The sequence below is a fragment of the Rhincodon typus genome, chromosome 12 (genome assembly GCF_021869965.1).
Source record: "Rhincodon typus isolate 14 chromosome 12, sRhiTyp1.1, whole genome shotgun sequence".
Lineage (NCBI taxonomy): Eukaryota > Metazoa > Chordata > Chondrichthyes > Orectolobiformes > Rhincodontidae > Rhincodon > Rhincodon typus.
In genome coordinates this window covers 23,636,943-23,657,925 of record NC_063343.1, presented here as the reverse complement: position 1 = coordinate 23,657,925, position 20,983 = coordinate 23,636,943, and the positions used below count along the sequence as shown (strand labels likewise).

Here is a 20,983-nt window from a genome sequence, read left to right as displayed (position 1 = left end):
AAGTGTAATATTGCATTTCTAGGTTTGCCATTTATGTTTTCAATGTAAGTTGTATTTTCAAAGAATCTTTTGAGCTGTCTAGTAATATTTGATAGCTGTGGGTGATTGCCTTGGCTGAGTATTACCTGGAAAGAATAAAGTCATTTAAAAAGAACAATTGAAATATTTTACATCAAAAATGTTATCTTAGACTTTTATGTTTTAAAGACACAAACTTTAATGACAGCTAACTTTGTGTTCTGCCGATACTACTCAGAAACCGGCACCTTTCTCTGAATCTGAACATGTGCAGTCAAATGCTGAAAACTGGAAGTTGTTACCAGTGACACTATACTTCTCACAAGGATGTGCTTTTGAGATTCCCCTTCCCGAAGTCCCCATCCACCTCTCTATTCTGCAATCAATTGGAAATCCATGACTGACAATATTCCTCATTTATGTTCTTAGTTTTGCTGTAAGAATCAATGAAAAGATTGCATCTTATTTTTAATGACATACAAAGTTCATAATTGCTATGAAACACCCTTTCTATTTCTGAAAATGTCATTTATAATTGCTGAATGTTAAATTCTTTGATTTTGATAAGAAGTTCCAATAATTTTAAAAATATTACTTTTTTAAAACATGAATATTTTTTATCTTCTACTTTAATCCCACATGTATGCCCCAAACATTTATTCTGTTATCTGAAAACCTTAAAATTTAAGTTAAAAGCTTTCAGTGTGTGTGTTTTTAAAGTTCTTTTAGCTGTTGAAATGCTTCATTGTGATTGGTTGCTTACTCTGCCTGGTTACATCCACTTGATTTGATGCTAGAAATAAAGTGAGGTATGGAAAATGGAAACCTGTGCCATAAAGATCTTTTTGGGCAGTTTTCTTCAAGGTCAATTGAAAATTGATTGAAAATTTAGCCCAATAGTTGAAGTATGATTATCCCATAGCACTTCTCAACCTCTCCCCTCACCCTTGGGTTAAACCACCACCAGTCATCTCTCCCGAATGAGAGAGCAATCCTATGGCCTGATAAGACTATGGCAACTTTACCTTTAATTTTACTACTTATAACACTAAATGCATCTGGCGAAGCAATGAGTATGAAATAATCCAATTATTGATTACCATATATAGTAAGATCACGCCTTATGATCTTTTTCATGCAAAGGAGCAAATTTTTCACGCAGAGGGTGGTGCATGTATGGAATGAGCTGCCAGAGAAAGTGGTGGAGGCTGGTACAATTACAACATTTAAAAGGCATCTGGATGGCTATATGGATAGGAAGGGTTTAGCGGGGTATGGACCAAATGCTGGCAAATGGGGCTAGATTAATTTAGGTATCTGTTTAGCTTGGACGAGTTGGACCAAAGGGCCTGTTTCAGTGCTGTAGAACCCTATGACTCTATAACCAGATGTTCACTGGAAGAGCATAAGAAACATATTTGCATTTTGAATAAGAATAAAACAACGATACCCGTTTCCATATTAGTAACTTAAAATTAAACTGAACCTGATGTCAAATGTCAATGTATTGGAGAGTGCTTCTTTTGGAATTCTGATGGGAAGATAGAAAAAACTACGTAATAATATTAAAGGGATGTCAGGTACTAGGAACAAAAACCCCCATGAACTGAGGTACAAATTAAGAGAACCTGTGAATTCAGGTCAAAATTTACATCAAAGTTTCATTAACCTGAAGTGTTTTAACCTTTTCCCATTGAGCCACCAGTTTTAATTATTTTTATCAGAAATTTGAGACTGATTTATATATGTTATGATCCTAGACCAGACTCCTACATTTCTTATAGTCTCGTTAGGACTATCTTATTAACTAGCCTATTTAAAATAGGTCAGAAGTCACATGACACTAGGTTATAGTCCAAAAGTCTTATTTGAAATCACAAGCTTTCGGAGTGTTGCTTCTTCGTCAGGTGATAACCAACTTCACCTGATGAAGGAGCAGCGCTTTGAAAGCTTGCGATTTCAAATAAACACGTTGGACTATAACCATTTCACTTGATGAAGGAATAGCGCTTTGAAAGCTTGTAATTTCAAGTAAACCTGTTAGACTATAACCTGGTGTCATGTGACTTCTGATCTTGACCACTCCTGTCCACCACCAGCACCACCACATCATGGCTATTTAAAATAGATGAAGTTTGAAAATCCCAAATCTGTATTAATAGAATAAAGCCACAGAATCCATGGGCTTTGAACTACCAAAAATAATCACTACTGTACCAAGTCAAAAAGTAAAATACCTCTCAATATCTATATTACACTCCAATATTAGCATGAAGTCATTATTAATTTACAAGTGATGGTCAAAAAACTCAAAGAAGTCAACGTAAATTAAGCAACAAACTGTGGTGAAATATAATATTCATAGATTTGTTAGCATCTTACCCGGAATCAGTAATTACAGTGAGCTATGAAAGTCTTGTTAACACTCAGATCTTTCTTCAGAAGGATTTCACTCTCCACCTGAGATTTTGCTTCTTGATGTCACTTTGACGTGGAGAGCCTTCACACTTGCTCACCTCCTGGTGAGTTAATGTCATCATCTGGATGATTTTCTAACACCAGCTCCTTGGCTAAATTCCAGCTCCCCAGGCACCCACACAGCTGTGTTTATAGGCACAAACTGACTGTCTGGAACCTCTTCCTTGGTTCCAAAGCCAGAGATCCAATGAGATCAGGAGATTTACTCCTGTCTCTGGTCACCTTTAGTGGTTTCTTTTGTTTCTTCTAGTTTTTTGGTCACTTTTAGAACTTCAGGGTCCTTCTTATTACCTCCATGTCTCGCTCCTGGGTACAATGTTCAGTGATTTATTTTCCTGGTTACTGATTTCAAAACACCTGAATCCATCTTCAGCTCCCTCAAAACACCTTTGGAGCCAATTTCTCACCAGCCTGAAACATTGGAACAACCTCCTGTGTCCTGTGGCCTCCCTTTTTATAGAGCACATACTGGGTCCTGGGACTTTTGGTTTTACATGGCATATCAGTAGTATACTCCCATTACCTGGGTGGCCGCACCCTTTAAATGTTTAAAAGAAATGCCGAGCCCAGTGTTTGTGGTCTGTCCCACCCTGTGACTGTGAGGGGAGCCCGAGGACATGCCAGAAACTGGAGTTCTCCACCTTTGCCTGAAGACCCTGATCGAGCCATAGTAGATAATTTTTATAACAAGCCTTAATATGAAATGACAGTCTCCCTAACTAGGCATAGCTAAGCAATGATTAGTAGGACTTTGAGTTGCTAGAAAATAAACATTGGAGGGTGGCAGTGTTTTACATGGAATGGTGTAACATGAGGTACTACACAGCATTTTTAGTTCAGACTATTACTTGTATCAGTTTATCAACTAAAAGAAGTATAGAAGTTGAAATTTCAGTGTCTGATCACTTGGTTTCTGCCCTTTTTTATAATTAAATTTTACCATGTCTCTTTCCGCAGTTTCTGAGACTAACTATATGTATATGAACACATCAGATTGTCGGAATGGGACAAGCTTTGTAGAATCCTTATTCGAGGATTTTGGTATGTCAGTATTCTTTTTTCTAAAATAAAGGTTAACTACAAGACTAATTATAAATTACTACAGTTATAAAGTTCTATTTCCAAGCTTCTACTTGTGCAGTATCATTACCCTAGGAGGCTACAAGAATCTTATCAAGACAGTCCTCATTATATGGGAAATATAGACATGGCAGTAGAGTATATTACTTTAATAGGATGACTAAATTATTAAATTTTCCCACATTTGAATTGTGCTTAAGTCACTTAAGAACTACAATGATTCTTGGACTCCTAATGGTTTAAAACCACAAAAGATTGACAAATACTTTATATGATACCTATATGAACAGCCTTATCACTAGTCCTGTCATCTACTGATAAGTTATGTCTTTCTATTGATTCACTTGTTACTGTTTTCTTGTGCAAGCAAAGCTAACTTTCTCTCAAATAAGAGCAATGCAGTGAATATCTATGCATTATTTTTGATATTGAGGTAGGATACCAGGATTTGTTTGCGATGACAATTTTTGACCAACTCTTTCTTATTCTTGACTGACCAACTATCAACAAAATCTTATTTATAAGTCTGAAAATAAATTACAACTCATTCACTCTCATGGATTCTGGTGTATTCAGCAACTACAGAAGTTTGGTTTTATTTGTAAATAGCATATGGATGTCTTCAAAATTCATAATGCAATTTTGATTTTCTGTGCAATTTTCAACCTGCTCTAACTAAAAAATAGAAAAGTGGGAATATGGCAATGAAGTAGAAGATCAGCTGTGATCATATTGAATGGCAGAGTAGGCTTGAGGAGCTGAATGGCCTCCTTTTACTCCTATTTTTCATCTATCTCTATCTCTTAAATGCATCAGCAATGTCATCTGAAATAGTGGCAAGTTTCTGAATCATTCTCAATGAGCAATGAGATGGAACCAACCAGGGAAAGAAAGCAAAGAGAAAGCAAAAGCAACAACCTCATTTAAATGGGAGGCTACTGGTCTTTTTATGGTAGAGCTCAAACCTTGATGAACTAATTCTTGTTCTCAAATATTTTAATACTTAGCAATCTTCCATTCTTTTTCGCAATAATAGCCACAGTAATCTTTAGCCAACACAAAACTGGGTTGGATTTTACACCTCAATCTTATTGGTTTGTATTGGTTTTTCTGAACATCAATCATTATCCCTATGAAATTGTTTCTAAAAAAGCCATGCAGTCATATTTTGGATGTGGTTGATCAAGTTTGATGTCAAACATCCTTAGCCTATCGATCAAAGGAAATGTCTATGATTAAAATCAAGATGAATGATTGAAAGACTGGAATGAATGTAGAGTCTTCCAGAATTTTAAGCCTAACCTCATTTGAACAAGACATTTACTACATCAAGGATCCTGAAGAAAACTGGAATCAATGGGAGTGAAGGCCCGATATGAATTCAGCATAACCTCACTGCACCTATTAATGAAGCCTTGGATACTGTATGCTTTCCTAACTGCATTCGCCATCTACCCTGTCTGCTTAATGATTAATACACATTTACACCCAGGTCTTTCTGCTCCACAAACCATTTAGAGTCATACTTATAATTTTATACTATCTCTCCGTGTTCTCTGAATCAAAATATATCACCTCATACTTTCCACATTGAACGTCATCTGCCACTTATCTGCACACTCCAAACTTGTCAATGTCCTTTTGAAGTTCTACAATGTCTTCCTCACAGTTTACAGTTCTCCCTAATATTGTATCATCTGCAAACTTGGATCTCAATATTGACCCCTTGGACACACCACTGCAAACCTTCCTCCAGTACAAAAAATATTCATTAACCATCACTCTCTGCTGCATATCCCTTAGCCAATTTTGTATCCATATTTCTACAGTCCAATTATTCAAGTAACCATAACTTAGCCCACAAGTCTATTATGTGGTACTTTATCAAACAAGTTTTGGAAATCCATGTATTCCAATATCAGCAACCTTGCCCTCATCAACCCTCTTGAATGTTACCTTCTGAAAAAAACACCAGCAAATCAAGCACGATCTTCTCTTCATAAATCCAGTATGGCTCTTCACATTAATCGTATTTTTTAAGTAACTATTAATCCCATTCAAAATAATTGTTTCTGGAAATTTTCCTGCTACTTGTGTTAAACTGACTGCGCTGTAATTGCTGTGCTTATCCCTATAAGCTTTCTTGGACAAGAACATAATGTTGGCAACTCACCAGTCTTCAGCACCTCTGTAGAGTTCAGTAAAGATTAAAAGATGATAATAAATGCCTCTGCAATTTTTACTCTCACTTCCTTAAATATTTTTAGATGTATCTCATCCGGACATGTTGCCTTATCAAATTTAAGAGCCAAAATCTTATCCTTATCCAATCTAAAATCACTTGCTGCTCATTGTGCTCTACACTGTCAGTATCTCAGTCTATGTTTGGGTAATTAAATTTCCCCATTACAACTACACAATGATGTTTACGCCTCTCTGTAATTTTCTTGTTATCAGGTCATTTATATATTGCATCAAACAATGTAGTTACACCCTTTTTCTTCCTTAGCTTTAGCCAAATTAATTCTGTGCTTGAACACTCTGAGCAATACACTATCTCCAATGCTCTCCATAACTGAAGGTAGCACACCATTTTTTTCCCCTTTCCAATCTTTCTGAACTCCTTATATTACTATATTACTCCCTGGTATTCCTATCTAATATTGTCTCCTGGATCCGATACCCCTGCTGAGATCATTTATACTCTCCCCAACAGCTCTGGGAGAATAAAAACCAAAAGAACTGTGGATGCTGTAAATCAGGAACAAAAACAAAGTTGCTGGAAAAGCTCAGCAGGTCTGGCAGCATCTGTGGAGGAGAAAACAGAGTTAACATTTTGGGTCTGGTGACCCTTCCTCAGAACTGATGGTGGCTGGGAAAATGTCAGTTTATATGCAGAAAATAGGGAGGTGGGGGGGGTAGGGAGTAAACGATAGGATAGAGCCCAAAGAGAGAGAAAGACAGTTGGACAGACAAAGGAGTTGCTAACAATCAGGCTGGGAGGGTAAATAGTTGTTAATGGGGACTGTTAGTGACTAACAACAGAGGGTGTGTAGTGGCAGACTATGTGGTAACAAGGCCTGGTGTGTGGGGTGGGGGGCTGGGACATGGGAGAGATTAGGCCCTAAAATTATTGAACTCAATATTGAGTCCAGAGGGCTGTAGGGTCCCCAAGCGGAAAATGAGGTGTTGTTCCTCCAGCTTGCGCTGGGCTTCACTGGAACACTGTAGCAAGCCGGAGACAGAGATGTTGGCCAGGGAGCAAGGTGGTGCATTGAAGTGGCAGGCAACAGGTAGTGCAGGGTCTTTTTTGCGAGCAGAACGTAGATGTTCTGCGAAGCGGTCGCCAAGTCTACGCTTTGTTTCCCCAATGTAGAGGAGACCACATTGTGAGCAGCGAATGCAGTAGACTAGATTCTTGGAAGTGCAGGTGAAGTGTTGCTTCACCTGGAAGGTATGTTTGGGCCCTTGGATACTGGGGAGGGAGGAGGGAAATGCGCAGGTGTTGCACCTTCGCCGGTTACAGGGGAAGGTGCCATAGGGCTGTGGGGATGGAGCTAGAAACAAATCACTTAACTCTTTTTATTCTCATTGAGTGGACAATAATGGCAAGTAAATTTTCTTAGCTGCATAGATATGGCTTTGCGTTGTATAATAACATAAGCATGAGAACATACTGTTCTCACTCATATCGGTGAGCTGTCTTGATTGAGTTATACAAGTAGTTCAGTAACTACACACTGCATTTTCCTCTTCACCCAAAGTTTCAAATCTTATTTTGGCTATTCGTAAGACTTGGCACCAAAGTTATTAAAGGTTTTTAGGATGAAAAGAACTAGGTCAATCTAAAATACTTCACCATTACCACATGTCAACTATGACTCACTGTTGGTTGCATCCTTGCCTTTTAAGTTCAAGTTACATCTCAGGGACACGAATATCAAGGCTGACAACACAATGTTTTCTTGAGGGTGTGTTGTGCTGTAGACTGTTCTTTTTTTCAGAGAGGTTAAACTGACGCTGAATCTTCCAGCTGTTGTTTTAAAAAAATCCCATGGCCCTCTTTCGAAAAAATGCTGAAGAGTTATCTCTAGTCTCCTGACGAATATTTAGCCCTCAATCCACATCAAACAGATTATTTGGCTATTATTACATTTCTAGTGTATGGGAATTTGTGGGGGATATTGCCACTGTGTTTCCATAATAGTGATGACACGTCAAGCAAATGTTTGTTTGTAAAGTGATTCTAGATGTCTGATGGTCATGAAAAGCACTCTATAAAACATCTCAGATCCCCGTTCCAAATTGATGCAACTTTATGTAAAGCACTCAGGTTGGCTTTCAGCCCTTGAAATGATTATGATGCTTCTACTGTTCTTGCTATTATCATCATGTCATGAATGATAAGGACCTCTCTAACCACCTCTGTAATAGACTGTACAACTGCAACCTATTACTTCCTAAGTCAACTTCCTTCTCTGTCAGCCTTACACTTTCTAAATTCCAACCACCTAGCCTTTGCTTCTTTATTCACCATAATATTTCTTCAACTGTCAATCTTTCAAAAATACCTTCACTTTCACCCTTATCCCTGTGAAATCTATTACTTCCTGTCAACCTGTTCACTGCTTTTGTACAGCCCTCACTCTTGTTCCCATGGCTGGAAATTGATTTCACCATTCATTGTCAGATCATATAGACAACAAAACCACTCTTGGGTCCTATTGTCTTCTGCCAAACTACTTGCTGAACAGCATCATTTTGGAATGCAAAGGATACCTCCAACATCTTTACGCCATTGTAAGTAGTTTTAATATTTCCCTTCCACTACCCATCTGTCTCCTTCAATAATGAATAATGAGCTCAAGGACCTTTATGTCACTAAGATTGATTCAGTTCTCTCAGGATAACACCCCCTACCCCCACGCTAACTGTGACCTGTCTCCTATGTACCTTCATGCCCTCTCTAAGTTCATCCTGTCCATGAGAGCTATTTCCTCCTCCACAGAGTGCTGTTCTCTTCTTGACCTCCGTTAGCTACATTGTTTAACTGAATTCTGAGAGAGGGTCACTCAATCAAAATGTTAACTGTAGTTTCTCTCTGCTGCCAGACCTGCTGAGCTTTTCCAGCAATTTCTGTTTATGTTTCTGATTTACAGCATCTGCAGTTTGTTCGACTTTTATTTGTTGTAATTCTTCTCACGCGTTGTCTATCTCCCTTCAGATTGATCATCATCAACCTCCCAAAGGCAACACTTGAACACTCTGTCATTGCAACTGATCACCCTATTTTCAATCTTTCTCTCCCAAGTCCCTGTCACCTCTAAAATCCGAGCTGCTGTGACAGGTTACCACGGACACCATCTCCTTCAATCTCTTTGACTGGTCTGCAACCTTTAACATGGTTGCTCACAAAACCCTGCCTCATTAGCCATTTGGGACAGCACTCATCAGATTCCATTCCTCACTATACAGTCATGCCCAGAGAATCACCTGCTATGACATTTCTCCCACTCTCACACCAGTCTTTTTGCACTCTGCTATCTCTCAGGATCTATCAGTGACCTCTTGTTTCTCATATTTGTGGTGCTGGCAATGATACTAAAAATACGTCAGCGTCCACATATACATAAATGAAACCCAGCTTTACACACCAATGCCTTTCTTGGCCCCTCCATTGACTCTTAATTATTAGATTATTCATCTGTCATCTAGTGCTGGATGAGCAGAAACTTTACCAATAGTATTGGGAAGTCTAAAGCCTTTGGCCTCAGACACTAACTCTAATCCTGAGCCACTAGCTCCAAGTTTTTTAATCTGGCAATAGTGTGAGACTGAATTGGATCTTTTGCTGTAACATCCCCTGACTCTGATTTGTGAAATGAAATTTTACACCAAATCAGATAAGATGTTCATGCAGACGTTACATGGAGAGTGTGTTGGAAGGGCATGAATTGGCATGGCTTGACATGATTGGAGCTGCTGGGGGAGCCTAGCATATCAGTACAAAAGATAAGACTGAAGACTAAAATACTGAAGCCTTTGCAATAGCCTTCAGTTAGAAATGCTAAGTGGATGATCCATCTTTGCCTCCTCCAGAGATCCCCAGATCGCAGATGCGTCTTCAGCTAATCTGATTCACTCCATGTGATATCAAAAAACAGCTAGATGCACTGGATATTGCAAAGGCTACAGGCATTGACAATATTTCAGCAATAGTACTGAAGACTAGTGCTCCAGAATTGCCACATACCTAGCCAAGCTCTTGCAGTACAGCTACAACATTGCTATCTATCTGACAACATGGGACAATTGTCCGGGTATGTCCCATACAGAAAAAGCAGGATAAATCCAACCCGGCCAATTACCACCCCATCAAGGTACTCTCAGTCATCAGTAAAGTGAAGGAAGGTGGCATCAGCAGTGTTATCAAGTAGCACTGCTCAGCAATAACTTGCTCAGTGACGCCCAGCTTGGGTTCCATCAGGGTTACTCTAATCTGACCTCATTTGAGTTTTGGTTCAAACATTGACAAAAATAGTTGAATTCCAGAAGAGAAATGAGAGTGACTACCCTTGACATCAATGCTGCATTTGACAGAGTGTGGCACCAAGGACCCCTAGCAAAATTGAAGTGAGCAGGAAACATGGGGAAAACTATGCTGGTTAGAGTCATACCTAGCACAAAGGAAGATGGTTGTGTTTTTTTGGAGGTTAGTCACCTGAACTGCGAGACATCTCTGCAGGAGTTCCACAGGGTATTGTCCTAGGCCCAATCAGCTTCATTTATGAAGTTTGATCCATTGTAAGGTCAGAGGTGGAGATGTTCACTGATGATTGTACAATGTTCAGCACCATTCATAGCTCCCCAAACAGTGAGGCAGTCCATATTCAAATGCATGAAGACCTGGACACTTTCCAGGTTTGGGCTGACAAGTGGCAAGTAATATTCGTGCTGCACAAGTGCCAGCCAATTAACATCTCCAACAAGAGAGAATCTAACCATTGCTCTTTGGTATTCAATGCATCACCAACATTGAATCCATCACTATCAACATCCTGGGGATTAGCATTGATCAGAAACTGAACTGGACTAGTCATTTTCATACAGTGACTAGAAGGTCAGAGTCTAAGAAACCTGCAGCAAATAACCCACCTACCTTTTCGCAAAAGCCTGTCTACAAGGCACAAGTCAAGAGTGTGATGGAATACTCCCCACTTTCCTGGATGAATGCAAACTGAAAAACACTCAAGAAGCTTAACATCTTCCAGGACAAAGCAACCCATTTGATTGGCACTACATCCACAAAAATTTACTCCCTCTCCTACCGATGCTCAGTAGTGGCAGTGTCTACCTTCTAAAGATTCATGGTTCACTCCCCTTGGACAGCAGCTTCCATACCCATAATCATTACCATTTAGAAAGACAAGGACATCAGATATATGGGAACACCACTGCCTACAAATTCCCCACTAAGCCATTCACCATGCAGGTTGGAAATACTTTGCTGTTCCTTCAGTGTCACTGGCACAAAATCCTGGAATTCCCTTCCTAAGGATACTGTGGGTCAACCTACATCACATGGACTACAGTGGTTCAAGAAAGCAGCTCACCACCACCTTTTCAAGGGCACCTCAGGACAGCCAATAAATGCTGGCCAGCCAGTGACACCCATGTCGCATGAATGAATTGAATAAAAGGCATGACAGTAGTGTACTGGTTGGTGATGGATTGTAAGAGCTGCAGGTTTCACTATTTCTTTCTTAAAGGAGGTGCCAGTACATTGAGGCAGGCCATGCAACCACATTGACCTACCGCGTCTTGGCTAATTAAAAAATTACCTGCCACAACTCCTATAAAATTCAGCCTCCCACAATGAAAATCCAAAGTCCTAGGATATTTGTTTCTGGGTTGGGTTTGGAAAGTCCTAAGACTACATTCGGACCACCCATACAAACAGGTACAGCTCTCTTCAGTTCTCATATTGCGAGTGATATGAAAGATCATTTGGATTATTGATGCAGAAGCACATCGGGCTCCACATTACAATATCTCCTTACAACATTTCTTAAAGGATTCCAGGATTTATCTATACTGCATCATCCAGAAGTCCAATCCATACATTGATTACTCTTTTTACAAAGAAGTTCCTGATATTACTGCCAACATTGGTCTGAGTAATGGGATCATTAGTCTATTAAAAAAACAAAATACTAACCAAATCAAATTCCCCTTTGGCTATCTGACTATTGACATGAATTGTCTGTGACTCTGAAGTAAGTCTTATATATCTAGCACAGGAGACCTCACACAAAGAAAATATATATGGCAACCATAATAATAAAGTTCTATGGAAAGGAATGCTTGTTACCAACAATCAGTATTGTGAAGTGAACACGCTGTGTGAAATTTATTTCCTGTCTTGAGCACTGCCAGCACTTGGGAATCAGTCACCATCAGCTTATTTATGGTAATAAACCTCTTACCATGCTGCCTCCTGTGACACATGCACTATAAAGAAAATGCAAATAACACTAATTACAAAGCAAAACTGCTTGTGAACAGTTATGTGCTATTTTTACAACAGTTACAATATGAGTCTTGATTGTGTAAATGCAGATTGTGAACTATGTGACCTTAAAGACATGCAGGAGGAGCGTAAGGATGGAAACCAGATTGAGATGCCTTCACAGGAAACTCCCCATTCCAAATCGGTGAGTTTAGAGCTCTGGGCCCTTCCTTAATGCTGCAGAAATAATCAGTGTAGGAAAGGGGCCATTATTTTATTTCTGACAAATCAAATCAATAAATAATTTTAACCTTTAATATGTTGACTGTAACAAATCTTGTTACTTTTTCAAATCATTCTTCTTCGGTTGCTAAATGTAGAGGTTACATTTTTAATCATATTTTTGATTGAGGTTAATTTCTTTTGGGCAATGTAATTAATATAAAAAATTGCGTTATCATTAGATGGATATGTACTGAAGAATCAACAATGTAGTTGCCCGCCATAGTTGGGGAGTCCTGTCACATTTGAGTTCTGCATAAATGTCATGTAGAAAATACAGCCCCCCAGTAGCTGACAGTTCAGAAAACAATATTCTGTTTTCTTCTAAAATATAGCCTTGAATAAAGACCAAAAAAAATGAACTTTTTTTTTGTATTAGACTTTAGGATTTAAGTTGAGCTTTGGATTCAGTTCATCAATATGTCAACCACATGATTTATTAGGCAGTTAAGCTTGACTAGATTTAGCCAAAACTTGATGGGCTTCTGAATGAAATGTCTATCTGGTGATGAGTGTGCCTTTTCACATTAAAAAAAACGTAATGGCAAGATTCAAGGAAGAGCAGGAGATTTCTCCCTGTCTTGGCCAGCATGTACGTGGTCGCTCAGTCATTGGCACATTAGTCCCCGAATTGCAAGGTTCCAGGTTTGAGTCTGATTCTGGGACTTGAACATAAAAATCAAAGCTGTCACTCCAGTGTAGTATCGAGGGACCATTGATCAGTAGGAAATGCTACCTTTTGGATGAAATGTAAAACAGAGGCCCATCTACCAGGTTGATGGATGGGAAAGATCTCATGGCACTGTTTTGAAGAAGAGCAGGAAGGTTATCCCCAATGAACTGATCCATAGTTTTCCTTAATCACAAAAAAAACAGATTATGCGGTCATTGTCCCAATTGCTGTTTGTGGGAGTTTGCTAAATGCAAATGAGCTGCCATATGTCCTACATTATAACAGGGACCACACTTCAAAAAATACTTCATTGGCTGTAAAGTGAGGTCTAGTGGTGGTGATGTGTGATATAAGTGCAAGTCAATTTGCTTTCAACAAGCATTATTGAAACTGATCATCTGGTTGTTATTACTGTTGCCAGACTTTGCTAGATGTAAATAGTGGTACCAAAATTCTGATTTATGAAGTAAGTTTCTCTTATTCAGGGAATATCTGATACACCACCTCCTCTACCCACAACACCACCACCTGAAGATTATTATGAAGAAGCTGTACCGTTAAGCCCAGGAAAAGTTCCTGAGTACATCACCTCCCGCAGTAAGTATCTTGGTCATTTGAGGAGGAATCACTTGAATTTATCTTTTAGTGACAGAATCACCATTTGTTTTCTTACCAAATCAGTTAATTGATGAGCAATCTGTGAAAACCTTGCACCAGGCATGCTGGTTCCAAATGAAATCATGAGTAAAGGATTGTTATGCTAATCCTAAAGTTTCCTTTCAGCTTTCAAGCCTCATTTGTACAAGGTAACTGTACATTACCTCTGGTTGCCAATGCAGTCAAAATGATGTGGGTACAGGTAACTTAATGATGATTTTGGTGGACTAGTAATACAGAAGTTTGGAATAATTTGCTAGGGACATAAGTTCAAATTCTCTTGTGGCAACTGAGGAATTTAAATTCAATTATTTAAATAATTAATCAGAATTAAAAAGTTGAATCAGTAATAGTGACCAGAAGACTACTGAATTGTTGTAAAAACCCATTTGGTTCACTATTGTCGTTGAGGAAAGGAAATCAGACAGTCTCATCCAGTTTGGCATATGCGTGACTCATGGCAATATGATTGTCTCTTAACAGTCCTCCGAAATGGCTTAACAAGGATTCAGTTGCTGATAAGAAAGTGGCTCACCAATACCTGCATAAGGGCAATTAGCAATCCACAATAACTGCTGCTCTTGCCAGTAATGACCATATCTAATAAATGAATAAAACAAAATAAAAGAGAAAATAACATTCCAAGCAACAGCATGTGTCTGTGAATTGTTACCTAACCCAGCAATGATAATTGTAATGTTCTCTGTGCAGTCTAAGAGCACGGTCCAAAGAAATGAATATGCTCTGAAGCTAGGAGGGGTGAATTGTTGTTTTACAATGGAAAATTTTCTTTATTTATGTTGAAGTCTTTCATTCTAGTTTATGTACTTGACCACAAATGAAGGAAAAGATTTTACTGACTCAGCAGCTGACACTATCTAGTTGTTCAGCCAGAACTGCCTGGTTGGAGTGGAGAGCAGACAGTCAGCAAAAAAACCTCTAGTGGTTCCAGAAGGTTTGCAGAACAAGTCTCAAGTCAGCAAGGTTTAAATGCAGAAACAGCTAAGCTCATCTTCAGTCTAGAATTAGATCATCATCATTAAATATTTATGCTGTTAATAAAATATTGTAATGTAAACAATGTACTAAATAAACCAGAGAATACTACTTTGTCAGGACCCCATTTTGCAGCCTCAGTACCTTACAATTTGTGTTTGATTAGAACTCTTCTCTGAAAGATTTGCTTTCACATTGTGATGTCTCTGGTTGTCAGAATACTCTTGTGCTGAACAGATGACCATTTTTGTAATTGCCACTACAATCCAGATTCCGCACAGTAAATTGAATTTTTGTCAATCAGGTTATGAGACTAAGCAACAAATTTAATGCCGTCATATAAGATAACAAATTTAGTAAGAAAACCTGAAATATCCACCAAAGCTTCGCTATTTCACCGCACAGCTAGTATAGGATCTATCCATAAATGTCAATAAATCACAAATACGTTTGCACTTTGTCTCTCCCAGGGATTGTCACAACTATACAGTGACACTTCCATTAATGTTTTTATGCACAGTATTTAAAAACAATTGTGTTTCCTTACATAATACTGCTTGAAATACAATTTTGACTGAAATGTCTACATATGACAACATTTGAACATTTGCATCTGAAATAAAGCAATCACCCAGACTACCCATGGGAACTCTTCCACACGGGGTTGGCAGAACCCTATAGAAATTTAGGGTCAGTAAATTAATTGTTGATCAAATGCAGTTTAGAAAATTAATTCCCCATTGTAAGGAAATCAATTTTGTTTGCAAATCTGTTCTGATAGAAGCCATGAGCACTTTTACAGTGCAAAATTGAAGTTCAGTACTCAATTAAATATGAGCTATTAATCAGTCACTTGGTGCAAGATAGGCTGTCACACTGCAGTTGCCTAATGCCTGGTTGAGCACATAGTAGGCATGCATAACCCCGCTATGCAGTACATTGGAGGTCAAGCCAATTCATTCTTCATCTTTTAAGTTTGTCAGTCAAACTCATCAGTATTCATTGCAGGGCCCATATTTGCCTTTGCTGTGCTCTGCTTGCAGTCTCCCTTCCGTGTGCTGACCTTCCCAGCTATCACTTCCTTCCCTTCCTGTCTACTTGCAAACCCTCTCACTCCCTCCCTCCCTCAGACCATTCCCTTTCCCAAGACCTCAGTGAGGGTTTAGAGAGGGATAGTCAGTGAGTGGGAGGTTTAGGTTTATGAACATGACAGTCAGGGAGTGCTCAGTAAGCAAGAGGATCAAAGGCTCAGAAAGACGCAAGATGGAGGGGAGGTCGGTGAATAGGAGTCTTGGGGAGGCAAGGAGGATAGCTGAGATTGGGAAAATAATAGAACATAATGGCTTCATTTTGTTTCCTTTCCATTGAAATCATTCCCTAATTTATTCAGGACTGATAGCTCTATGCAGTTTTATTAACATAACTGAGGGTAGGATTTTATTCAGTAAAGATGAACCGTTTAATAAGTGTCAAGACTTTGAACCTGTGAGTAACCTGATTTTATCATCACTGAAAATAGCTTCAAAAGCTGCACCAAACTATTTTATACTTTGATTTCTTTAGCTTCTCAATTTCTCACTTAGGAATTTTTATTTGACCAAACTGAAAAAGTGTGCCAACAAGTTCCTGCACGCCTGAGAAAATGAGCACAATTGGTAGAGCCTTCCCAAACCATCACATTGCAAGAATCTCTCAATTTTATCCAGCAATTTATATAAATATTTAAAGATTATCATTAATTGCTGAAATTTTTAAAATAAATGAACTGTCACTACTAACATCAGTCAGAGGACTAGGTTATAGTTAAAAAGGAAAAGTAGAGAAACAATGCTCCATGTATATTGAACCCAGATTACAAAGAACTTCAGTTCCTAAAGTATTCATCTTTTCTAATCTTATTTGTGTCTTATATACCAAGACCTCTTTTTAAAAATTCTACTTGCAATCCAATTAAAATTTCCCAATATCCTTACAGTCCCCATATTACTTGTTTCTAAGGAATATCTCTAGTCTAACCAGAATTGGTACTTCCCAAAGTCTTCTGAATTGGTTTCCAGAAGATCTATATTCAGTTCAGTTAGAAACCAAATGCAATAAAAAATGAAAATATTTGTTCTTGTTTTTAATTCAACAACCCTAGGTAAAGGGCCAAGGCAAATAGAAGACGATATGGCCAATGTTGAAATGATAACAAAGCTGAAACGAATTACAAAGTGACAGTAGGTGAGGTTTTCAAAACTTATATGAATAAGTGAAGATCGAGAGATATAAGAAATGCTACAGTTTTGAGGTCTGAGAAAATAAGTAGGAAATTGCACAATCAAACTTGATTTCAACTGAGTGAGCATTGTGGTCATATGGGACACCGTATTTAATGTTTAGAAGAAACACAATTTCAAAAAAAATTTGTGGTATTTGTAAAATAGTGAGGATAGTCATTGGGAGAAGGATGAGGAAAGCATTCGAGAACTTGTCTTTGTACAGTATCATTTTTTGTTTGATAACTTAGCAATATAAGTTAGTTTTAAGCTATGTCATTTCTGCCATTCTCTTTCTCATCCATCATTTTTCAAAATACAGCAAAAATATAACATACTATAATGTCAGCTTTAGCTCAGTGTTGGAAGTTTTGCCTCTGAGTCAAAAGGTTGGGGGAGACAAGAAGTTTGGTTTTAAATTTCACTTCAAAGGCTTAAGCATGTTTAAATTCAGTGCTGAGGGAGTTTTGCGATGTTGGAAGTGTTATTTTAGATCTGAATTAAACAATACTAAGCACTTCCACCATCTCCCCACGAGTTCTGTTCCATTGAGGTCTGTTTGGTCATTTCCTTTGTTTCTACAGATTAGTTTTGAATTTACCGTCATTCAAGCTTGATGATCTCTTCTTCTGTCAAGGTGAAATAGCTTCTAATGGTGTACATCTAGGCACATGATGATTGGCACAGGTTTTCGCCTGGAAGATTTAATTTGGGTGATACCCCAGACCCCACAGATGTTTGAGTCCAAATCCTAACTGATCTTTCCATATCCCATTCAGCATGAAAAGATGATAAAGTAAACTTACTCAAATTAAACTATTTCAGATAAATTGCAGTTTTTGAGGGAGTTGGCAATTAACTTAAAGTATGCACTACCACCAATGAAGAGATCTAGACTTAGAACAACAGTAGAAGGAAATTCAAAGATCATTAGAATGTGAAATATTCTTCCCTAGCAGATAATAGAGACTTTGTCTTTAAGATTGAGTTAAGTAGACTTTTGATAAACAAGTGAGTCAAGGGTAATGGAGTGCAGATACGAAAGTGAAGATGAAACTATAGCCTGAGCAGGCATGATCTGTTTGGATAAAGCTCAGAGGACTAAATAGCTTATTCCCACTCCTAAATCCTATGTTCTTATGTTAATGTGATGAGTATGAATGTAAATGTTGCAAATTGTTAATAGGGGAAGGCCATATTCCAGCATGTCTCACCGTTTTCTCTTGTGAACATGAATACAACAGTGAAGAGTATATGCTTCAGGATGTTTACCAAGGGAAAAATCTGCAATGTGATATTCTTGAAAATCTTGCAGTTATCCAATGATGTCTTTCCCAGTAATTTTGTAGGCTGCTGTATTATCCTTTCTGGACAATGATGGACAGAGCTGTAAAATCAGCTAATTCAGACTGGAACACAGAGACATTCACTGACTTCAGATGGTTCATATTTCCTTCATTTTAAATCCCAATTGCTAGTTTAACATCTAAGGAAATACCTGTATAAATTTTTATCAAACAAGAATAAATGAGTGAGTCAGTTGTGTTTTAATGTATTTCTTTTCTAATGACTGCTTTTAAAGTTTTGGAAGGGAATGGAATTGTTTAAAAATCACAAAGGAAGTGTAGTATTGTGGCCTTTGATGAATGGGCTAAAGTCAGAAAACAAAGCATGACATTTTTCATTTATATTGTTCTTGTGGAGTTGGGGGAAGGGAAGGTATAAGAAGTAAAGCCTGAAATGTATTTTCATCTGAAATGCCACAACTATCCTCAAGTGGTTTCTCTCAGTGTGTTGATTGTGAATACTTCTCCCCATCTGCAAATTCTCCCATCCTTCTAATATTGTTCTAACCAGCCTTTAAAAAATTATACATGTTTTATCTTTATTTTATCAATAACCAAGACTCAAAATCTTTTAATTATTTTACAAGTAATATGATCGTAACAAGCAGGCTTAAAAAAGTACAACAATTATTTGATATAGAATTGAGGTGAGATTCTAAGAGCAGGTTACCATGACAACAATAGCATTGCTGTATTTAGCCTTTGTCCTGCATTGTGCATCCATTGGTATGATGTGCCAAGCTGGAAACGAGGACTTTAAACGCTGTTCACTATAAGCTACATGGCCCTGGAGAAACCCCATAAAGTCCTTTGACATTAGTTAGCCCCTTTACATTTCTCAGCAAAATAAATTAAAGGGGCAAAGCACTTAAATAAGTAACCTGTGCAGTCCACAAATGCAATAGAGGGACTACACACACACAGACACAGACACATTCACAGACAGACAAACACACACACACCACCATCCCCCGCATCCCCCCGACCCCTAGTGGAAAAGCCATGTTTGAGTGTGTCAACTTTACAAAGGACAGCCCCTCCTATATACTTTCAGTTGTGCCATGTGGCCTAAAAACACTTCTGAATCAAACATGTGATGATGCTGTGGCTTTAAGAGGTGTGTTTTGTCCTGGTTTCTTCTACAGAGCGATTGGGGTGCAGAGCGGTCTATGAGAAGATAAACAACCTATGAGCCTTGGGGCTTTTTTTAAAGTTGGAAAAATAGAAGCAGTCTGAGTGGGTGTGGTCAAGCTCTCACAGACCCAGGATTTTTAGTTAGCGTTCAGTTGTTGATGGGGTTTCAGCCGGGTTGGAAAGCAGTGAATCTCTTATGGCTGCTACACTCTCTTTCTCAGTTCTCTCAGAACTGTCTTGTGATGTTTTTTCCTGGATTGAAGAACTGCATGTGAAACAAATCTGTTTTCTGAATTTCCCTTTTTGTTAAGGATATGTTTATGGGATGTTAATATATTGGAACAGTTAACTAGCAATAGTTATGGTATCTATTATTCTGTTAGGCTTTCCAGTAAAGTTAAGTTTCCAAGTTCTTTCTTTTGGTGTATTTTAACTATGGTGTTTGAATAAATTGTGTTTTGCTTAATGGTGAGTAGTTTGACCAATTGAATTACATCTGGAACACAGCACCTCACATTTATCTTTAAAATAAGAAAAGTTAGGGTCTACACTACCTTCTTAATATATCTTGAGTGGGTCTGCTCTAGTCCATAACAAATTCCACCCGCCACCTGCTTTAAAGACAGATCTCCTGCCCTGCCCTCAAAGTGTAGAACTGTGTGCATTACCAGCAGAAGATCCACAGATGCTGAACTGAAAGGTACTTGCAGATGTGTTGACCAGGGAGAGATGGTGACCCTAGGGAGTGATGGGCGTAATTTGGAGTCTGGTGGAGGAGGTACAGTCTGAAGTGGGGTGGGGGGGATGTCCCTGGCACCTCTTACCTTTTAGCCCCATATGCAAAAGTAGTGGCTGGCCTCCTTCACTGCTTCTTCCCAGCTGCACATATTATTGTGCTGAGGCAGTTAAGGGCTTCAATGGACCCGGGGTTGGCTGACATCTTGGTGTAATATACAGATAATTTAGGGTTAGGAGTTGCTAGAAAAGGTGCATACTCTCCAATCCCCGCAGATATAGCGGCTTGTGGGATTGTAAAATTCCTCCTACCCGCACTCCCACCAATATTTTGAACTGTATCTTGGAAGATCCTTCATTACCCTTGTTCTCACTCCCCTCCATTTAAGCTGGGAAACTGCATTTTGTTTCATTAATTGATAGCCAGGATTCTGCAGTATAATCAGGTGTGAACCTAATCCTGTACTCATTATTATTGATCTCATTTCATTAACTTAATACCTGGCATTTGTAATTGAGCACATCTTATTTAATCAACCAACTATCACAGCCAAACCTAAATAGATAATAAATGAAATAAGATTTTACAAATTAGAATTTTTAAAAGGACCAAAAAAGAACTACTTTAAAGCTATAAAACATAATCTGTTCTTTAAGGTGCAAATTGGGTACAAATGTTAGCAGAGAGTGATGATTAAACATGATCATCAGTAGATTTGATTGCTGATCTGTTCTGGATTAGCTGTTCTCAACCAAACATGGGACAAGGTTTTCATCATTGCTACCTAATGATTCACTAATGGAAAATTGTATGCAT

At 38.4% G+C, this 20,983-nt stretch overlaps 1 protein-coding gene across 1 annotated transcript in view; it reads left to right on the top strand.

Moving 5' to 3' along the window:
* The window catches only part of afap1l1a (actin filament associated protein 1-like 1a), a 99,464-nt gene that overhangs the window by 15,296 nt on the left and 63,185 nt on the right, over positions 1-20,983 (top strand). Inside the window, exons 3-5 of the mRNA XM_048603572.1 lie at positions 3,454-3,537; positions 12,196-12,290; positions 13,526-13,637. Coding sequence (XP_048459529.1) covers positions 3,454-3,537; positions 12,196-12,290; positions 13,526-13,637 — 291 coding nt within the window. The remainder of the gene's footprint in view (positions 1-3,453; positions 3,538-12,195; positions 12,291-13,525; positions 13,638-20,983) is intronic.